A 15,174-nucleotide genomic window follows, 5' to 3' on the forward strand; every position below is an offset into this window, starting at 1 on the left:
TGGAAAATCCCTCGGAGCAGCTCCTGCGCAGGACGAGGAAAAGGCCTCGAGTTGTCCCAGGGGAGCTTTAAATGGGAAATTCCCCCCCAGTTTTTTCATGGAAAGGGTTTTCCAGCCCTGCTCTCCCTATCCCAATCCCAGCAAGCAGAACGCCGGGAACAACTCAGCTGCCTGGATATCCAAAGGAATCCATCCCACTCCCAAAGCTCCCCGAGCCTGTGCAGACAAGCCCGGAGAGCTTCGCAGCAGCTGAGCCGGCGCAGCACGGAACGAGCCCGGAACGAGCTCGCCAACGGGAAGCTAAAAATAAACCCCCAGGAAAAAACAGCTTCATTCCTTGACAAAGCTGCCGGTCAGCTCCGAGCGTGTCGGCTTCAGACAAAATGAAACAGGGAACGGATCCAATACTTCCCGCTTTTTGCCGGAGGGCCGAGCTCCCAGACGCACGGCGGGGAAAAAATAACAGGCCGGGCTGTCACAGCTCTGACGTCAGCGGGATCCGTAATTGTGTCTGCGGCGACAGGCAACAAATTTTCCAGAAAATTTCCCCGATTCCGTGCAGAAATCGCATCCCCTCATCCTCTGCTTTTGTGGGGTCAGCAGCTGAGCATGCCCCTTTTTCCAGAGGATGGAAAAACCCACTCCGGCAAATCGCGACTCGCCGTCGTCCGGCTTTAAATCCCACACGGCCACGCTCGGCGCCGTGGGGGTTTCTCCCTCCCCACAGGGACACCAGTTCTCCTTGGATCATCACCACTTTCTCCCTGGATATTTCGGTCTCTGGCGCTGCTCTGGAGCAGCCACGGATCACCGAGAGCCTTCCTCATGGAATTTCCTCCTCCTCCTCTTCCCGGTTATCCACGCGTGTCCGAGCCCTTGCCGCCGGCAAAGCTTCTGAAGGCTCCTGACAGAGTCATTTATTCCCGAAATGTCCCCGTCCCCGCTGGATTTCAGCTCCGCTTTTGATTGAAATCCTATTAAAAACAACAACGAGGTGGAAAAGGTCGGAGCTCCGGGCGCTTGCTGCTGCTTCGGCCAAGTCAAGCAGGCGCAGCTCCGGGAATGTGGCTTCCGAAACTCTGGAATCGTGGATGTCAGAGGACACCCACCTGCCCCAGGCTGGGCAGAGGTGAGGAAGGTGCTGCCAAGAAGCTTTAATTGGAAAATGGAATGGATTTTTCCTGATGGAAGTTTCCTGATAGAACTTCACCCCCATCTCCGAGAAGATCCATGAGGAGAATCTGTGGATCTACAGAATCCACCTTCTCCTCCATGCTGGGAGAGACAGGGACCAAACCCTCCCCAAAACTAGGGATGGAGAGTTGGGAAGCGCCGGGAGGGATCTCCCACGGGCAGGCGGTGCCGGAGCAGCCCCGCTCCCTGCTGGGGTGAGAGGATGGTGGCGTGGACACCACCCCTGGAGATACCCAGGGACCTCCATCCCAACCATCCCATCTCCATCTCCATCCCGAGCTCCTGCCTGGAGTGGAGAGCTTGGAGCTCCCTTCCCGCCTCGGCTGCTCCCTGGTTGTGTCACCTCAGAGGGACAATGGGAGTTTTAATCTCGATTCCTACTGCCAGCAAGGTCCTGCCTTCCAATCCTCACCTTCAGGTTTCCTCCTGGCAAGGGATCAAACTTGGGATTGCCTGGGATGGACAGAAGCAGCCGAGCCCAGTGTAAATAAATAAGCACAGAATTTATTCGCGTCCAGAAAAACCGCACCCCATTCTCATGTAGAGCCAATAAAAGCTGGAAGTTGTGGTTTTCCCACCAGGCCGCTCTGAAGGGTCCCCAAATCCTGAACTTCCATCCCTCAACTGCAACCATAGGAGCCCATCCTGAGGATGCAGCGGGATTAACACGGGTGCCGAGACACCTGGAGCATCCCCAAGCTCTCCGGGGGGAACGGGATGACCCCAGAGGAGATGGATGCCCTAGTTCATAAAACCCTGGAATTGGGAGGGACCACCGGGATCACCAAATCCAACTCAATGGCAGAAGCGAGTCCTTGGCAGTCCCTGGGCTTCATTCCCAGGATAAGCGTCACTCCCGGGAGAAGCGCCGTCTCCTTCCTGTTCTTCCCGGCCGCGGGTGGGGCGAGGATCTCTGGGAGCATCATTCCAGCCTTTTCACCATGTAGGGCCCTTCCAGCTCGTAGCCGATCTTGCGGTAGTAATTCCGGGTGCCGACACCTGCGAGGAGGAGAACGACAAGGTTTAATCCGGAAAAGCCAGGCCTGGGCAGGACAGGCACTTCCATGGAGGAATGGAGCTGGAAGGAGCTCGGCTTTCCAGAGCGGGGGCGTTTACTCGTTAGCATCTGAACTAATTACGGTGTTGTTCAGGCAGGAGCTGCAGCTGCTCCATCTACCCTGGACTGTGCCCCACGTCCTTTGTCTTGGAAAGGCCGTGAGCTCCGAGAGGGAGAGGAACCAGCATGGGAACAGTGGAGAAATGGGAATTGTGAAAGCCCGAGGCCGGGCTGGAGAGGAGGCGGCGCAGCTGTGGGATCATTACCGGGAACTGAAGGGCCCTACAACCCCCCGGACCCGTTCCGGCAGCTCCCGGGAATGAGCTCAGCTCCGCTCCAGGTGCTCAAGTGGGCGCGCAATCCAATTTCCTCCTTGAGCAGGATGGATCCGAACATTCTCCCAGAGCCTCTTCCCTGGCCTTCCTCTCTCTCTCGGAGGCCCCGTGGTGTCCGTGCCCACGGGACAGGTCCTGCTCCGCGTCCTTCCCCTCACCACAGCTAATCCCTCACAGGTGCGGCCATTACTCATCGGGGAGGGAGGAGGGATTTGGGATCATCGGTGGCACAGGATGGAGAGGACTTGGCTCTCCAGCTCTCCTCTTTAATCCCTCTCCAGCCTTCCTGGAAGCTCCTGGGCTCTCCAGGAATTGGCTGGAACAGGCAGGGAATGACCCTAGTAACCCTTCCTGCCCTCGCCCATGGCTGCTCGGACAGGTTTGGTTAAGATGACCCCCAGCTATTTCCTAAAGCCACGTTCCAGTAGTTCCTGAAAGGTTTAAGAGCCCAGTAAATTCCCATCCAGCATCCCTGTGTCCCTGCCCATGGCAGGGGTTGGACTTGGATCATCTTTGAAGTCCCTTCCAACCCAAACCACTCTTGGATTCATCCTGTGACTCCAACGGAGCACTGGATCAATCTCAGGAATGGAAGAGGCACCCGAAACCCAGACCTGAAATGTGCCCCCCGCTTCCCTCCCCCCCCCCCCCCCAATTCCAGAAGCTGGGAAGAGCTTGGAAAACCACAAAGAACCCCAAACTGAGGAACACCTGAGCAAATTCCCTTCTAAGCAGCGGCAAAGCCCCTGTGACCTCACAGCAGAGCCTGGACCAAGAACACCCCAAAGGGACCCAAATTCACTCCACTTCTGGCACCTGAAAACAAGGAAAATCCCACGTCCACCGCAAACACATCCAGCCCCATTTTCCCAATCCCTGCCTGGAAGGGTTGGGACCTCTGAGCTGAAGCAAACCACCACCTTAATCACGATGTTGCCTAAAAAACATCCTCGGGTCCATCAGCAGAGAAGTTGGGGTCTGACACGGATTTTGGCACTGGAAAATAATCCACAACCCCAACCGACCCGGATAAAAGGGCCAGCGACACCTCAAGCTGCAGGACAACCCTCTGGAAGCTGAAGGGCAACCAAAAAATTCAAGTGATGGTTTTAAAACCACCTTCATCAGAGTCCTTTAACAATTCCCCTTTCCCCTTTATCCCTGGGAAAAAGTGAGGGGTTTGAAGGACACATCTCCTATCACTTCCATGAATCCCAGAGCTCTTAAGAGGCGTTAATTGAGTGCCAGGTCTTCCTCTTTGGGTTCAAGCCATCACTGACACCGATGTGTCCCGGGGTTCCGAGTGTCTCCATCGTCATCCCGGCCCTTCATCCACAAAATGTCTTTCCCTGGAGATGCCCGAAAGAGGCTGTGACCCTGTGGGAAACCGGGACCTGCATCCCCATGGAGGGAGCGATTCCAGAGGCCAGAGCTGGAGAAGCACCTCGGACTGCCCAGGTCATGGAGCACACCTGGAAGGTCTCCCCAGAATGGGATCTCTTCCCAAATTTCTGCCGCTCTGATTTACCCCAAACACGCCCCAGAGCCGGTGGGACCTGTGCAGGCAGAATCCTTCCCGCTGCTCCAAGTCACACCCCCCGTGCGTTCCAGGGAAAAGAAATCCTTCTGAAAATATCCCAAAAGAACTATCCCGCACGACTGGAGGAGTGAGACCAAAAGCTGGGATTCCCAAGCCGGAACTGGCTGAATTCCTCATCCTGCAGCTTTAGGACAGGGATTCAACGGTAAATATTCCATACCCCACCCTGAGGGAGCTCAGGCTGAGCTTGGCAGAGCAGGATTCATCCGGATCCAGATCCAGCTGAAGGACAGGGGCTCTGATCCCACCTGCCTGGATGGAAACCCATGGCCAGGAGCCAGGGGAGGCTTTTTGGAAGCGACCCCTCACCACAATCATCAGGTGACGCGTCCTGTGACAAGAGTGGCTTTAATCACCTTTTGGGAGCATCTGAATCGTGCCGAAAGCTGCTGACAACCCCCAAAACCCTGGACTTTGCATCCCAGAATTAATTCAATACATTTTTGAAGCCTGTCTGGAGCAGGGGACAGAGAGAAGCGGCTCAAGAACCAGGGATAAACACAGTGGTGGCCCCGAGGGACAGGCACGGCCCCCGGCCATAAATCCCCAAATCCATAAATCCCCAGCTCTGACTCAGCCCTGAACACCGACACGGCATCCGAGTATCCTCCACGATCCCTTCCCACGGCTCGCTAGGCACGGAACTGAGTGAAAATGAGATTGTTTTCAGCATCATTAACAACCTGCTACGAGTTGATAAAATTTCCACGGCAGAGACTCGCGGAGACACACGAGGGACTTCATCTCCACGTCTTTCTTGGCAATGACGGGAATCTTCTCCCGGGATGCGGAGTGCGGGTGCATCCTGCTTCCTTCCCTCCTCCAAATATTCCAGGGATAACCTGCACCCTCAGCCGGCTGAGCTTTGCTCAATGCTTCAACCCGCTGAGGTGCCAGCTGTGGTTTTCCAGGGGTTTTTTTGGGAGTAACCACCTGGATCAGCACTTTGCCTGTGGAAAAGGGAGCCTAGACAGCCCAGGTGGACACCTGGATCATCTGTAGGATCTCTGGTGAGTAGGACTGTCCTTCGAGGGTGCTGGGCAAAGGATCAGCCAGCAGGACAGGAAGCAGTTTTTCCAGAGAAATCTGTGGCTTCCTCATCCCTGGAAATGTTCCAGGCCAGGCTGGACGGGACTTGGAGCACCCTGGGATAGCGGGAGGTGTCCCTGCCTAGGGAACTGGATGGGATTTCAGCTCCCTTCCCACCCAAACCATCCTGGGGTTCCATGGAAGGGCGATGCCGCATTCACCAAAACGCTACGGATTTCACCCAGAATGAGCTGCGAGTCTTGAGCCAGCCACGGGAATTTGGGATGGCTTTGGGAATTTGGGATGGCCACGGGGATTCAGGATGGCCACAGCTGCTTCTCTTGGTACCAGCGGGGGGCCGTGTTGGTGCCGTACGAGGGCAAGGCTCTGCCGCAGCTGGAATTACACTTTTTATGGAGAAGGCACAACGGAGAAGGAAGCGACAAAAGCTTTGGCATTCCATGGACACGGATGGCACCGAGCCAGGCGGGAGGAGCGCAGGAGCCACGGGACAGAGCAGAAACTTCCCCGTTTTCAACCAGCAAGGCCAAGCAGGAAACCAGGAGCTCCGGGAGAACCTCCCTGGCCTCCCAGCACCCAGGAGGACTCGAAGGACATCACCGAGGGGACACAAAGGGGACGTTTCAGCCTCACGCGAGCCCTGGGTTGGTGACTTTGGAGTTCGACGTCACCGAGAGCGAGGAAACACAACCTGAGACGTTTTAGGGCTTTGTGAAAGTCCTGGCTTTGCTCTGCACCGAGCTCACGGTGACGCTTCCCGGCTGGCACACCAGCGGCTCGTTGTGGATCCCACCGGCGTCCCAAGCCTTGACTTCAAAGCGAAGCCGACGCTTGTGGAAATTCCGGGCTTTGTTTCGGAGCAAGACCTCGCTCCTCAAGGCGACAGGACCTGTTTATGAGCTGGAGGGTCAAATCCAAGCTCTCAATCCATGGAAATGGTAGGAAAACAGGAAGAGGGGAGATTTTCTTGTCTGCTGTGTTTGGGAATTGGAGTTGGGAATGCGCGGCAGCTCCATCCACGATCTTCCGTGAGTTTGCTCTGGCATTTACACTTCTCACAAAGCTGGGATTCATCTCCAGGGAAAACACGAGGCTGTTTCATGTGAATCCCAACAAATCCCCCGCCAGGAACGGTAACAACGGGGAAAACCTGCCTTATCAGCACCAAGGAAACGGGGAAGATTCCCACTTTTTAACACCGCTGAGAAAACCTGGGCACATTGGAGCAATCCCAGAAAAGTCGGGAGTTTAAGAAACCAAGGAACGATCCCTACAGCAAAGATTTTCATTTTCAATTGGGGAACTGGCAACGCATTTTCTGGGAGCTCCCAAAGGTATTGAGGAGATAAAAATCCTTGGTTTTGGGAAATGTTTCTCAGTATCATGGAACGGTTTGGGTTGGGAGGCACCTTGAAGTTCACCCAGTTCCATCCCTCTTCCATGGGCAGGGACACCTCCCACTGTCCCAAGTTGCTCCAAGCCCTGTCCAACCTGGCCTTGGACCCTTCCAGGGATCCAGGGGCAGCCACAGCTTCTGGGCAACCTCAGGGCCTCCCGACCCTCTGAGTAGGAAAGAGGAATCCGATATTATTTTTTTAAAAGATAATTAAAACCCGTTTAACGTCACGGAATCTGCTTTAAATCAGAGCATTGGAAGCCATTTCTGGTATTTTTTTTTTAACTTCCCAGTTAAAAGCACCGAAGCTTTTCCCCACAGAGCCGCTCTCTCCCGTGTGACCGATATTCTCCGGAGGGATTAAATCCAGGCATGGGAACGTTCCACAACCTCCCTCGGCCGCAGCAGCCACCGAGAGCTCATCAGGGCCGCCGTCAGAGCTGGGATTTAGCCACGTCTTGCTGCGCTCGCACAACCGCTCCCAGCAGCGCCTCGGAGCCGCGGGATCACGCGACGACGATTCCAGAATGAGACTCCTTCCTCCGGCCGGGAGAAATGAGCAGCAGAGGTGACCCCCGGCTGTGCCCAACCCCTGTGCTCTGCTGCTTGTTGGACCTGCAGGAGGAATCGGCCCCCAAAAGCCTCTGGTTTTTAATGTCAAATGCAAGTTGGGATTTGGGGTTTTTTTTCTCTCCTTTCCTGCCTGGAATGCTTCCCGGAGATTTTAAATTACTGTTTTCACAGCCCCTGTGTCTGGCAGTGAGCTGCTGTCACGGCGCGGCCCCGAGCAGCCACGATCCCGCAGCTGGGTTAATTTGAAATCACAAATCTGTGATAGAAAAGGGGTTTTTTGAAGCCTGGGTGTTGTTCATCAGCTCAACAACTGCGAAACACCGGCGGCCTTGGAGATCCGGGGTGGGATTATTTCTGAACCCCGATCTGTGGGCAGAAAACCTCGGATATCCCTGGAATCGGACTCCAGCCTCCCAAAAAATCCCTGCTCCACTTAAACCCTGGATTTGATGGGAATGCAGAGAGATGCAGAACCTCTCTGACAGGGCTGATCTGACGTCTCGGCCGGAGAAATAAAAACCAGGGAAGAAACCACGGCACCGAAACGGCATTTTTGGAAAAAAACAAAAAAAAAGAAAATAATGAAAGGTGGGGTTACAGAAGTTACCCTTTTTAAAGGCCGGGTCTGCAGGTGAGACCCATCCCAGAGATTCCAGATGGGGAGATTCCATCTCATTGATCCCTTAATGATGGAAGCGACATTTCCTTAATGACCACCCGGCCCTGCCCTAACCCAGCTGCGCTGGGAGACGGGAAACTCCCACGGCAGCGCCAGGAAAAGGCAGAGCTGACGGATCTCGGCCTCCAAATGGAGCAAAATGAAACATCCAGGAGTGAATTCCGTAATTTCTGTGAGGATTTAACCGAGTGCTGCCATCCGTGTGGCCCTGGGGCGTCAGGAGAGACGGGGACAGGGAAATGAGTCTGCTCCTCACCCCCAAATCCGTCACAATTCTGAGCGTTTGGGAGGTTTTGGCTCTTGAGGCTTCTCCAGAGGTGGTGGTTGGAATATCCATCCCGAGAGACTGGGATTTGGGATGAGTCACTGAGCATGTGAGGCAGCCACAATCCGTCTTTTTTCCAATGGGCTCCGGGATGATAAACTCAGCGATCCCTCACCAGGGAACCGCAGCATGGCTGGGGCTGGGAAGGACCTTGGAATGTCCTTATCCATGGGCAGGGACACCTTCCCTGTCCCAGGCTGCTCCAGCCTGGCCTTGGACACTTCCAGGGATCCAGGGGCAGCCACAGCTTCTCTGGGAATTCTGTGCCAGGACTCTTCAGTAATGCTGCTGGTTAAAAAGGAGCGAGAAGGAGCAGGAGGGGAAAAATCCTTCACAACCCCTCCGTGGTTTTGCTTTGTTGTCCCTTCTGACAGGGCTCCTCTGTGGATTCCCCATCCCTGCAAGCGTCCAAGGAAAGGTTGGACAGGGCTCGGAGCAACCTGGGATAGTGGAAGGTGTCGGGGTTGGAATGGGATGGGATTTAAGGTCCCTCCCAACCCAAAGCATTTGGGATTTGGTGACGCTCCAAGCCTGTGCGTTCACCCGGGGCAGCACCAAGGAGAGGAGCACAGAGCAGCAGCTCCCTTTGGATCCCTTTGGATCCCTGGGAAGCTCCGATGTGACCAAGCAGGAATTCACAGAGTTCAAATAAATCGATCCCAGCTCTCCCAAATTTCTGTTCCAAGCAGAGCAGGTGGGGAGTGCCCAAGCTCTGGGTGGTTTTTCCCAGCTTTTCCCCAGCTCCTGGGATGATCCCAAGCTGGAGCTGCCTGGCATCACCTGCTCCTCCCGCCTCCCACTGAGAAACCCATCCCGCCTTCCCGTCCACACCTCCGACCCCGGCGCGCTCGGCCGTGAACCATCCCTGGCCCTCGGCCACGTTAATTTTCTCCTTGACAGCCCCCGAATGGCAGCCGGGGCCGGGCGAGAGCGATCATCCCGAGCATGGAAATGAGCTCCCGGCAGGCGCACGGAGCGGGAGCGCCGCGGGAGCCGCGCGTGGATCAGCCACGTCGGGAGTAAATCCTGCCTTAAAGGGACAAAACGATTCCAAGGGGAAGGCGAGGAAAGGGTGCGGCTGCCGGGGCTGGGTGGCTGCGGATGGAACACCCGCGGGAGGGGAATTCAATCTCGGCCCTTCTGCAGCGAGATAAGGACACAAAGCTGTCGGAACAAGCCAAGGCCGGCTGCTCCCGCTGCCGGCACCGGGAGATAACGCGGACAGACGTCACCGCGGCGCTGCAGCCTGGGAAGCTCTTCCCTGGCTTTACAGAGCTGGATTTTAGTGCTGGAGAAGGGATTTGCAGTCGGAGGTGGTCGCTGCTTTGGCGGGCCTTGCCCTTGGAGGAGCCCCAGCAGCTTCTCCCGCTGAATCCCAGTTTGGATTTGCTGAATCCCAGTTTGGATTTGCTGAATCCCAGTTTGGATTCACTGAATCAGGGATGCAGCAGGAGCCCAGGACAATCACTGGGATAAAATCACAGAGTCAAGGGATGGTTAGGGACGGAAGGGACCTTATGGATCATCCCATTCCAACCCCGACACCTTCCACTGTCACAGGCTGCTCCAAGCCCTGTCCAGCCTGGCCTTGGACACTGTCAGGGATGGGGCAGCCACAGCTTCTCCGGGAATTCTGTGCCAGGGCCTCAGAGGGAACAATTCCTTCCCAATATCCCATCTATCCCTGCCCTCTGGCAGTGGGAAGCCATTCCCTGTGTCCTGTCCCTCCATGCCTTGGTTCCCAGTCCCTCTCCAGATCTCCTGGAGCCCCTTTAGGCCCTGGAAGGGGCTCTGAGCTGTCCCTGGATCCCTCCGTTCCCCAGGTGAACATTCCCAGCTCTCCCAGCCTGGCTCTAGCCCTTGGAGCAGAATCCCTCGCTGGGGACTCAGCCCAGGACAAGCAGGGTTTGGAGATGGCGACCTTGGAAAATCCCTGAGCGGAGCCAGCGGCGATTCCTGGGCCAGGAGGAGCTCCAAAGCCCGACACGAGATGTCACACGCGGACAAGGCAGCGCAGCCCAGAGCCCGGGCCTGGCTCCTTCCCAACGTTCCTCGCGAAGGGGAGCGGGAGGTTCAGGAGCTGGCAAAGCTCGGAGCCGGGCTGGCACGCGGGTGCCTCATGTTCCGTGTGGCGCAGCCACCTCGGGATTGTCCCGCTGACCTCCAGACATTCCAGGCGGAGGTGCAGAGGCCACGGAGCCCCGGCAGGAAGGACAACCCAGCGTCCCTCAAAAAGCAAAGGGACCAGATTTGTCATTTCACGGAATTTTCAAGGAATTGCAAAGCTCTGACCCGGATCTCCCTGGACAAAGGCATTCCCAGAATCCGAGGACGGCATCAGAACTGTCCAGTGCTGCTCACAGGGAACACAAAGGAGCCGGGACGTTCGGATTTGTGGGAGCATGTCCGGCCAGGAGCTCCCGTCACTGGGAGAGGCAGGGCCCAGCATTCCCAGTATTTCCCAGTTTGTTCCTGCATTTCCCACACCCAGCAGCGGTGCTGTTCTGAGGGAACAGCTGGAAGCGTTTGCTCCGGGATTAGGGTCAGATGGGGCTAATTATGGGATGTCAAGCCTCAAAGTCGAGCTAATGGCCAGAGGAGCTATCAAGGAGATGACAGGAAAGGTTCTAAGGACAGAGGATTGTCCTTCATCCACCTTCACCCAGATCCAGAGGTTACTCCACTATTCCTCCTCCCCAGCTCAAGCTACAGCGGAAAATCCATGGGAATTTCATGGGAAGGGATGGGAAGTTCAGCAGGAAGAAAAATCCCTCCAAGGCCATCATTCCCATGACTCTGCAAGTCCTTGGGCAACCAAAGGCTGGAGGATGAGACGCTGGTGCGGTTACTCTGGGTTTATTCCTTCCCCATCCCCAGCAGTGCAATTCCAGCCTCAAAATCCCATCCCAAACCAAACCAGATCCAGGTCTGGAGCTGGAATGGTGGAAGAGGAAGGGAAAGCTTGGAGCAAAAGGAGAGAAGCTCCTGAGGAGAGAATTCAAGGGCAAAAAGGAATGGAAGGAGGGAAGGAAGTCAGAAGGAAGTTGGAAGGAAGAAGGGAAGGAAGGAAGGGAGGGAGGGAGGAATTTGGAAGGAAGGAAGGAAGGAAGGAAAGAAAGAGGGAAGGAATTCGGAAGGGAGGAAGGGAAGACGGAAGGAAGGAAGGAAGGAAAGAAGGAAGGAAGGAAGGAACGAATTCAGAAGGAAGGAATTCGTAAGGAAGGAAGGAATTCGTAAGGAATTCGTAAGGAAGGAATTCGGCAGGAATTTGGAATTCCCCACATTCCTTGCATTTCCAACGCCCTGGGGACATCCGAGGGGCAGCATTAGGAACGGTTTCATTTCAGTTTGGGGGCTTTTTGAGCACAACCCAACCCCAAAAACCACCCCCAAAAACCCAGCGGAAGGCAGAGCAAAGAGAGGCGAGTCCAGCTGCCGGCACACGGAGAAGCTGCGATTTCAGAGCCCGTCCCAGCCGGAATGCCAGGAATGCCGATCCCAAGCACGGCTGGAGCAGGAAATCACCTGAAATGAGCAAATAAAGGAACAGAGCCCCGCTTCTGACTGGGACTGCAGAGGGCAGGGGGCACCGTCTGCTTCCCGCTAAAAAAGCCCGGAATCCGGGGAAAAGGGAGCAATCCCGGCTCCTTCCGGGCAATATTCCTCCTGGGCAGGTCAGGGAAGGGTCTGGATGTGAGGGTGGGTTTTGGGGGAAGGATGGGCCTTGGGATCCAAAGGGGTTCAAAATATCCAGGGATAACAGCATCCAGGGAAAACCAGTGTCCAGGGATAACAGCATCCAGGCTATCAGTATCCAGGGAAAAACAGTATCCAGGGATAACAGCATCCAGGGATATCAGCATCCAGGATATCTACATCCAGGGATATCGGGATCCAGGGAAAACCAGTATCCAGGATATCTACATCCAGGGATATCAGCATCCAGGGAAAACCAGTATCCAGGGATATCTGCATCCAGGGATAACAGCACTCAGGGATATCTGCATCCAGGGATATCTACATCCAGGGATAACAGCACTCAGGGATATCTGCATCCAGGGATATCTGCATCCAGGGATAACAGCATCCAGGATATCAGCATCCCAGTCCCAATCCCTCGCTCCAGGTTTATCCTCAGCTTCTCCCAGTCCCGCTGGTTAATTCCTTTTCCAAAGGCCATCGGTCCTGGAGCGGCCGAACATCAGGGAGTTCATCCATTAACTCCCCCCTGTTCCCACTCATCCCGGGCCACTCCTTCTTTCCGGAATAACCCAGGGATGGAAGGAGAACTCCAGGGAGCCTTCCCGGACCCCATCACTCCTGGGAATCTCCTCACGCAGGAATCCACATCCCGATTTCTCCACTGATTTATTCCTTCCGGGGTGGCCTAAGGGTCGTTCACGGAGGAAACGAGGCCGCGTTGGGTGGCCCTGGAGCTCTTCCTGGGATTCCTGAGGAGCTTCCAGCCTCTCTCCATGGGAATTCCTGGTTTCAGGGGGATTTAACGCCGTGGGATGCAGCTGGTTCAGGAAATTCCAAGCTTCCCTTTCCTCCCCCAATGGGAAAAGGGGTGGGAAGAGGATCCCAGTTTTCTCCAGCACAGGAACCAGGGTGTCCCAGCAGCACCAGAGGAGTCAGCCACTGGAATGAGCCATCCCAGATCCCAGAAAAACCACGGAATCAGTTCAATTTCTCCTTGGGATCGCGGATTCCCGCAGGAATGCCGAGGAGGAAAACACTGGGATCGGTCACCCCACAACCCGAGCACTCTGCTCCTGACCCGCACCCGGAGGCAGCCAGGGATCGCTCCATTCCCGTTCCCAGGCTTGGATCCAGGGGTTTTACGGCAGGAAGATGAAAATGCCGGAATCTCAGCGCCGAGGGGCTGGAAAAGACTGAGCCTGGAATCTTCCAGAGCCAAAAGGAGTGGCTCTGGCAGCCGATGGAGGGAAGAGATTCCAACAGGAACAGCGGGAGATTCCAGGAAACGTCAGGATTTCCCTTTCCTTCCCGTTTTCCATCACCCTTTGTCCCCGCGCTGCCCGTTCCGGAGGCACAAACAGAATTCCACCCGAATTTCCCTCCCTCTGGATCGAGGAAAACTGCGTTTCCAAACCGCCTTCAATCCGAGGCCGTGCCCAACAATCAGCCAGAAAATCCTGGATTTCTCTGGAATTTCCAGCTTCCCAAATCCATCCCCCAAAGGTGAGCAGGACCCCACCAGCTGCAGGACCTGGAGCTGGAAGAAACATTCCAAGATCCTCTTGTCCAAGCCTTTGGAATGCGGATTTCTGCTGATTTTTAACAGAGATGAGCCTGAAACTTCACTCACTTATCTTAAAATTCCGGGTTTTTCCTTTCGGAAAAATCATTTTCTGTTGGGAATGTCACTTTGGCATGGGCTCCCAAATTAAAAAATCCACTTCAGACCCTGAAATTCCGCCCTCCGACAGAGGAAAAAAAACTCCTGGCTGCGTTTTTATTCCAGATAAAAGCCCTGGGAGGACTGGAATTCAGCATCTCCAAGGAAACAGCTGGAAAACCTATGGATCTTGGAGAAATTGGAGAATATTGTGCTTTGCACTCCAGGGATACAAGCGGAATCCGGGTGGAATTCCCAGTTCAGACTGACACCAAACAGCAGCTGGAATAGGGGAACAACTGGGAGACAGAATCATGGAATTCTGTGATGGTTTGGGTGGGAAGGGATCTCAAATCCCATCCCATTCCAACCCTGACACTTCCCGCTATCCCAGGTTGTTCCAAGCTTTCCTTGGACACTCCCAGGGATCCGGGGGCAGCCACGGCTTCCCTGGGAACAACAAGTGAAGAGAATCCAGAAAATTCTCTTGGAGCATCCGGCTCTTCCTGGCCGTTGTCCCCATTCCCGCTGTGACCCTCGCCAATGATCCGCGAAGATCCCGGGATTTTAGAGCTGGAAACACACATGGAAGCAGTTCAGCAGCTTGGTTCCAAGCTGCAGATATCTGCTTTTTGGGGTTTTTTTGGCGGGGCAGCAGAAAATGATGGATTTTTTTGTTGTTTTCCCAAAAAAAAAAAAAGCTCTGGAATACAGCTCTGCTCTTCAATTCCCTAAAATTCTTACGGCAACGAGAGCTTCTCTTCCCATCATCCCGCCCAAAATCGAACTTCTATTGCATTGTTCTATTCCAGAGGCTGCCGGGGCGCTGGAACAGCTCCCCAGGGAATGGCCACATTCCCAAGGCTCCCAGGCACAAGAGGGATTGCTGGATCCCGGATATCCCATGGCTCCATCCACCTGGAAAAGCTTCCTTCAGCTGCTGCAGCTCCTAAATCCCATGAATTCCCACCCAAAGGTCAGGAGCCGGTGACACCCTCGGCCACAACGCCCAGAGAAACGGGAAAGGAGGAAAGGCTGCAGCTGCTTCTCCCGGCTCCCTTCTCCGGGATAATTCCGGATGCATCCTGCCTGCCCTGGGAGTGTTCCCAGCATTGGCTGCACTGGGGTTGTTTTCAGATTAAGATAAAAATATCCTAAAAAAACCCCCCCAATTCCCAGGAATAAAGCGGAACTACCTGAAATGACGGCGATTTTCCGTGCCCCGTGCTCCTCCCGGGCGATTCTTTCCGCCTCCTCCATCAGCAACATTCCAAATCCCTGGAATAACGGGGAGATAACGGGGGAAAAAAGGGAAGTTCTGTCAAAATAGGAGGCATGAGCAAGGTCAGAGCGTGAGCACGCGTTCCGAAAGATCCGGGTTTTCGGCACGGGAATGATTCTGGGATCAGGAATGTTGCTGGATATTGCAGGTTTGGGAAGGGCTGAGATCAACAATGAATTCCTCAGGGAATTTTTTTACACATCATGGAATTATTCACCAGCACTGCCTGTGTCTGACTGGTTCTCCATGGCAGGGATGGGGTTAGATCCACAGATGGGATGTTGGGAAGGAATTCCCGGCTGGGCTGGAATTCCCAGGGAA

The 15,174-nt window shown here is 55.0% G+C and overlaps 1 protein-coding gene across 1 annotated transcript in view; it reads right to left on the bottom strand.

Annotated features, from left to right (window-relative positions):
- Positions 1-1,678: 1,678 nt before the first annotated feature.
- Positions 1,679-15,174, bottom strand: part of ELP3 (elongator acetyltransferase complex subunit 3) — a 77,018-nt gene continuing 63,522 nt past the window's right edge. The window contains exons 12-13 of the mRNA XM_042032934.1: positions 14,768-15,042; positions 1,679-2,193 (exon numbers count right to left, since the gene is read on the bottom strand). Coding sequence (XP_041888868.1) covers positions 2,117-2,193; positions 14,768-15,042 — 352 coding nt within the window. The 3' untranslated portion in view covers positions 1,679-2,116. The remainder of the gene's footprint in view (positions 2,194-14,767; positions 15,043-15,174) is intronic.

Source organism: Corvus kubaryi, unplaced genomic scaffold (assembly GCF_017639235.1).
Source record: "Corvus kubaryi isolate FWS band 111438036 unplaced genomic scaffold, C.kubaryi_AGA036_p1.0 37354, whole genome shotgun sequence".
Lineage (NCBI taxonomy): Eukaryota > Metazoa > Chordata > Aves > Passeriformes > Corvidae > Corvus > Corvus kubaryi.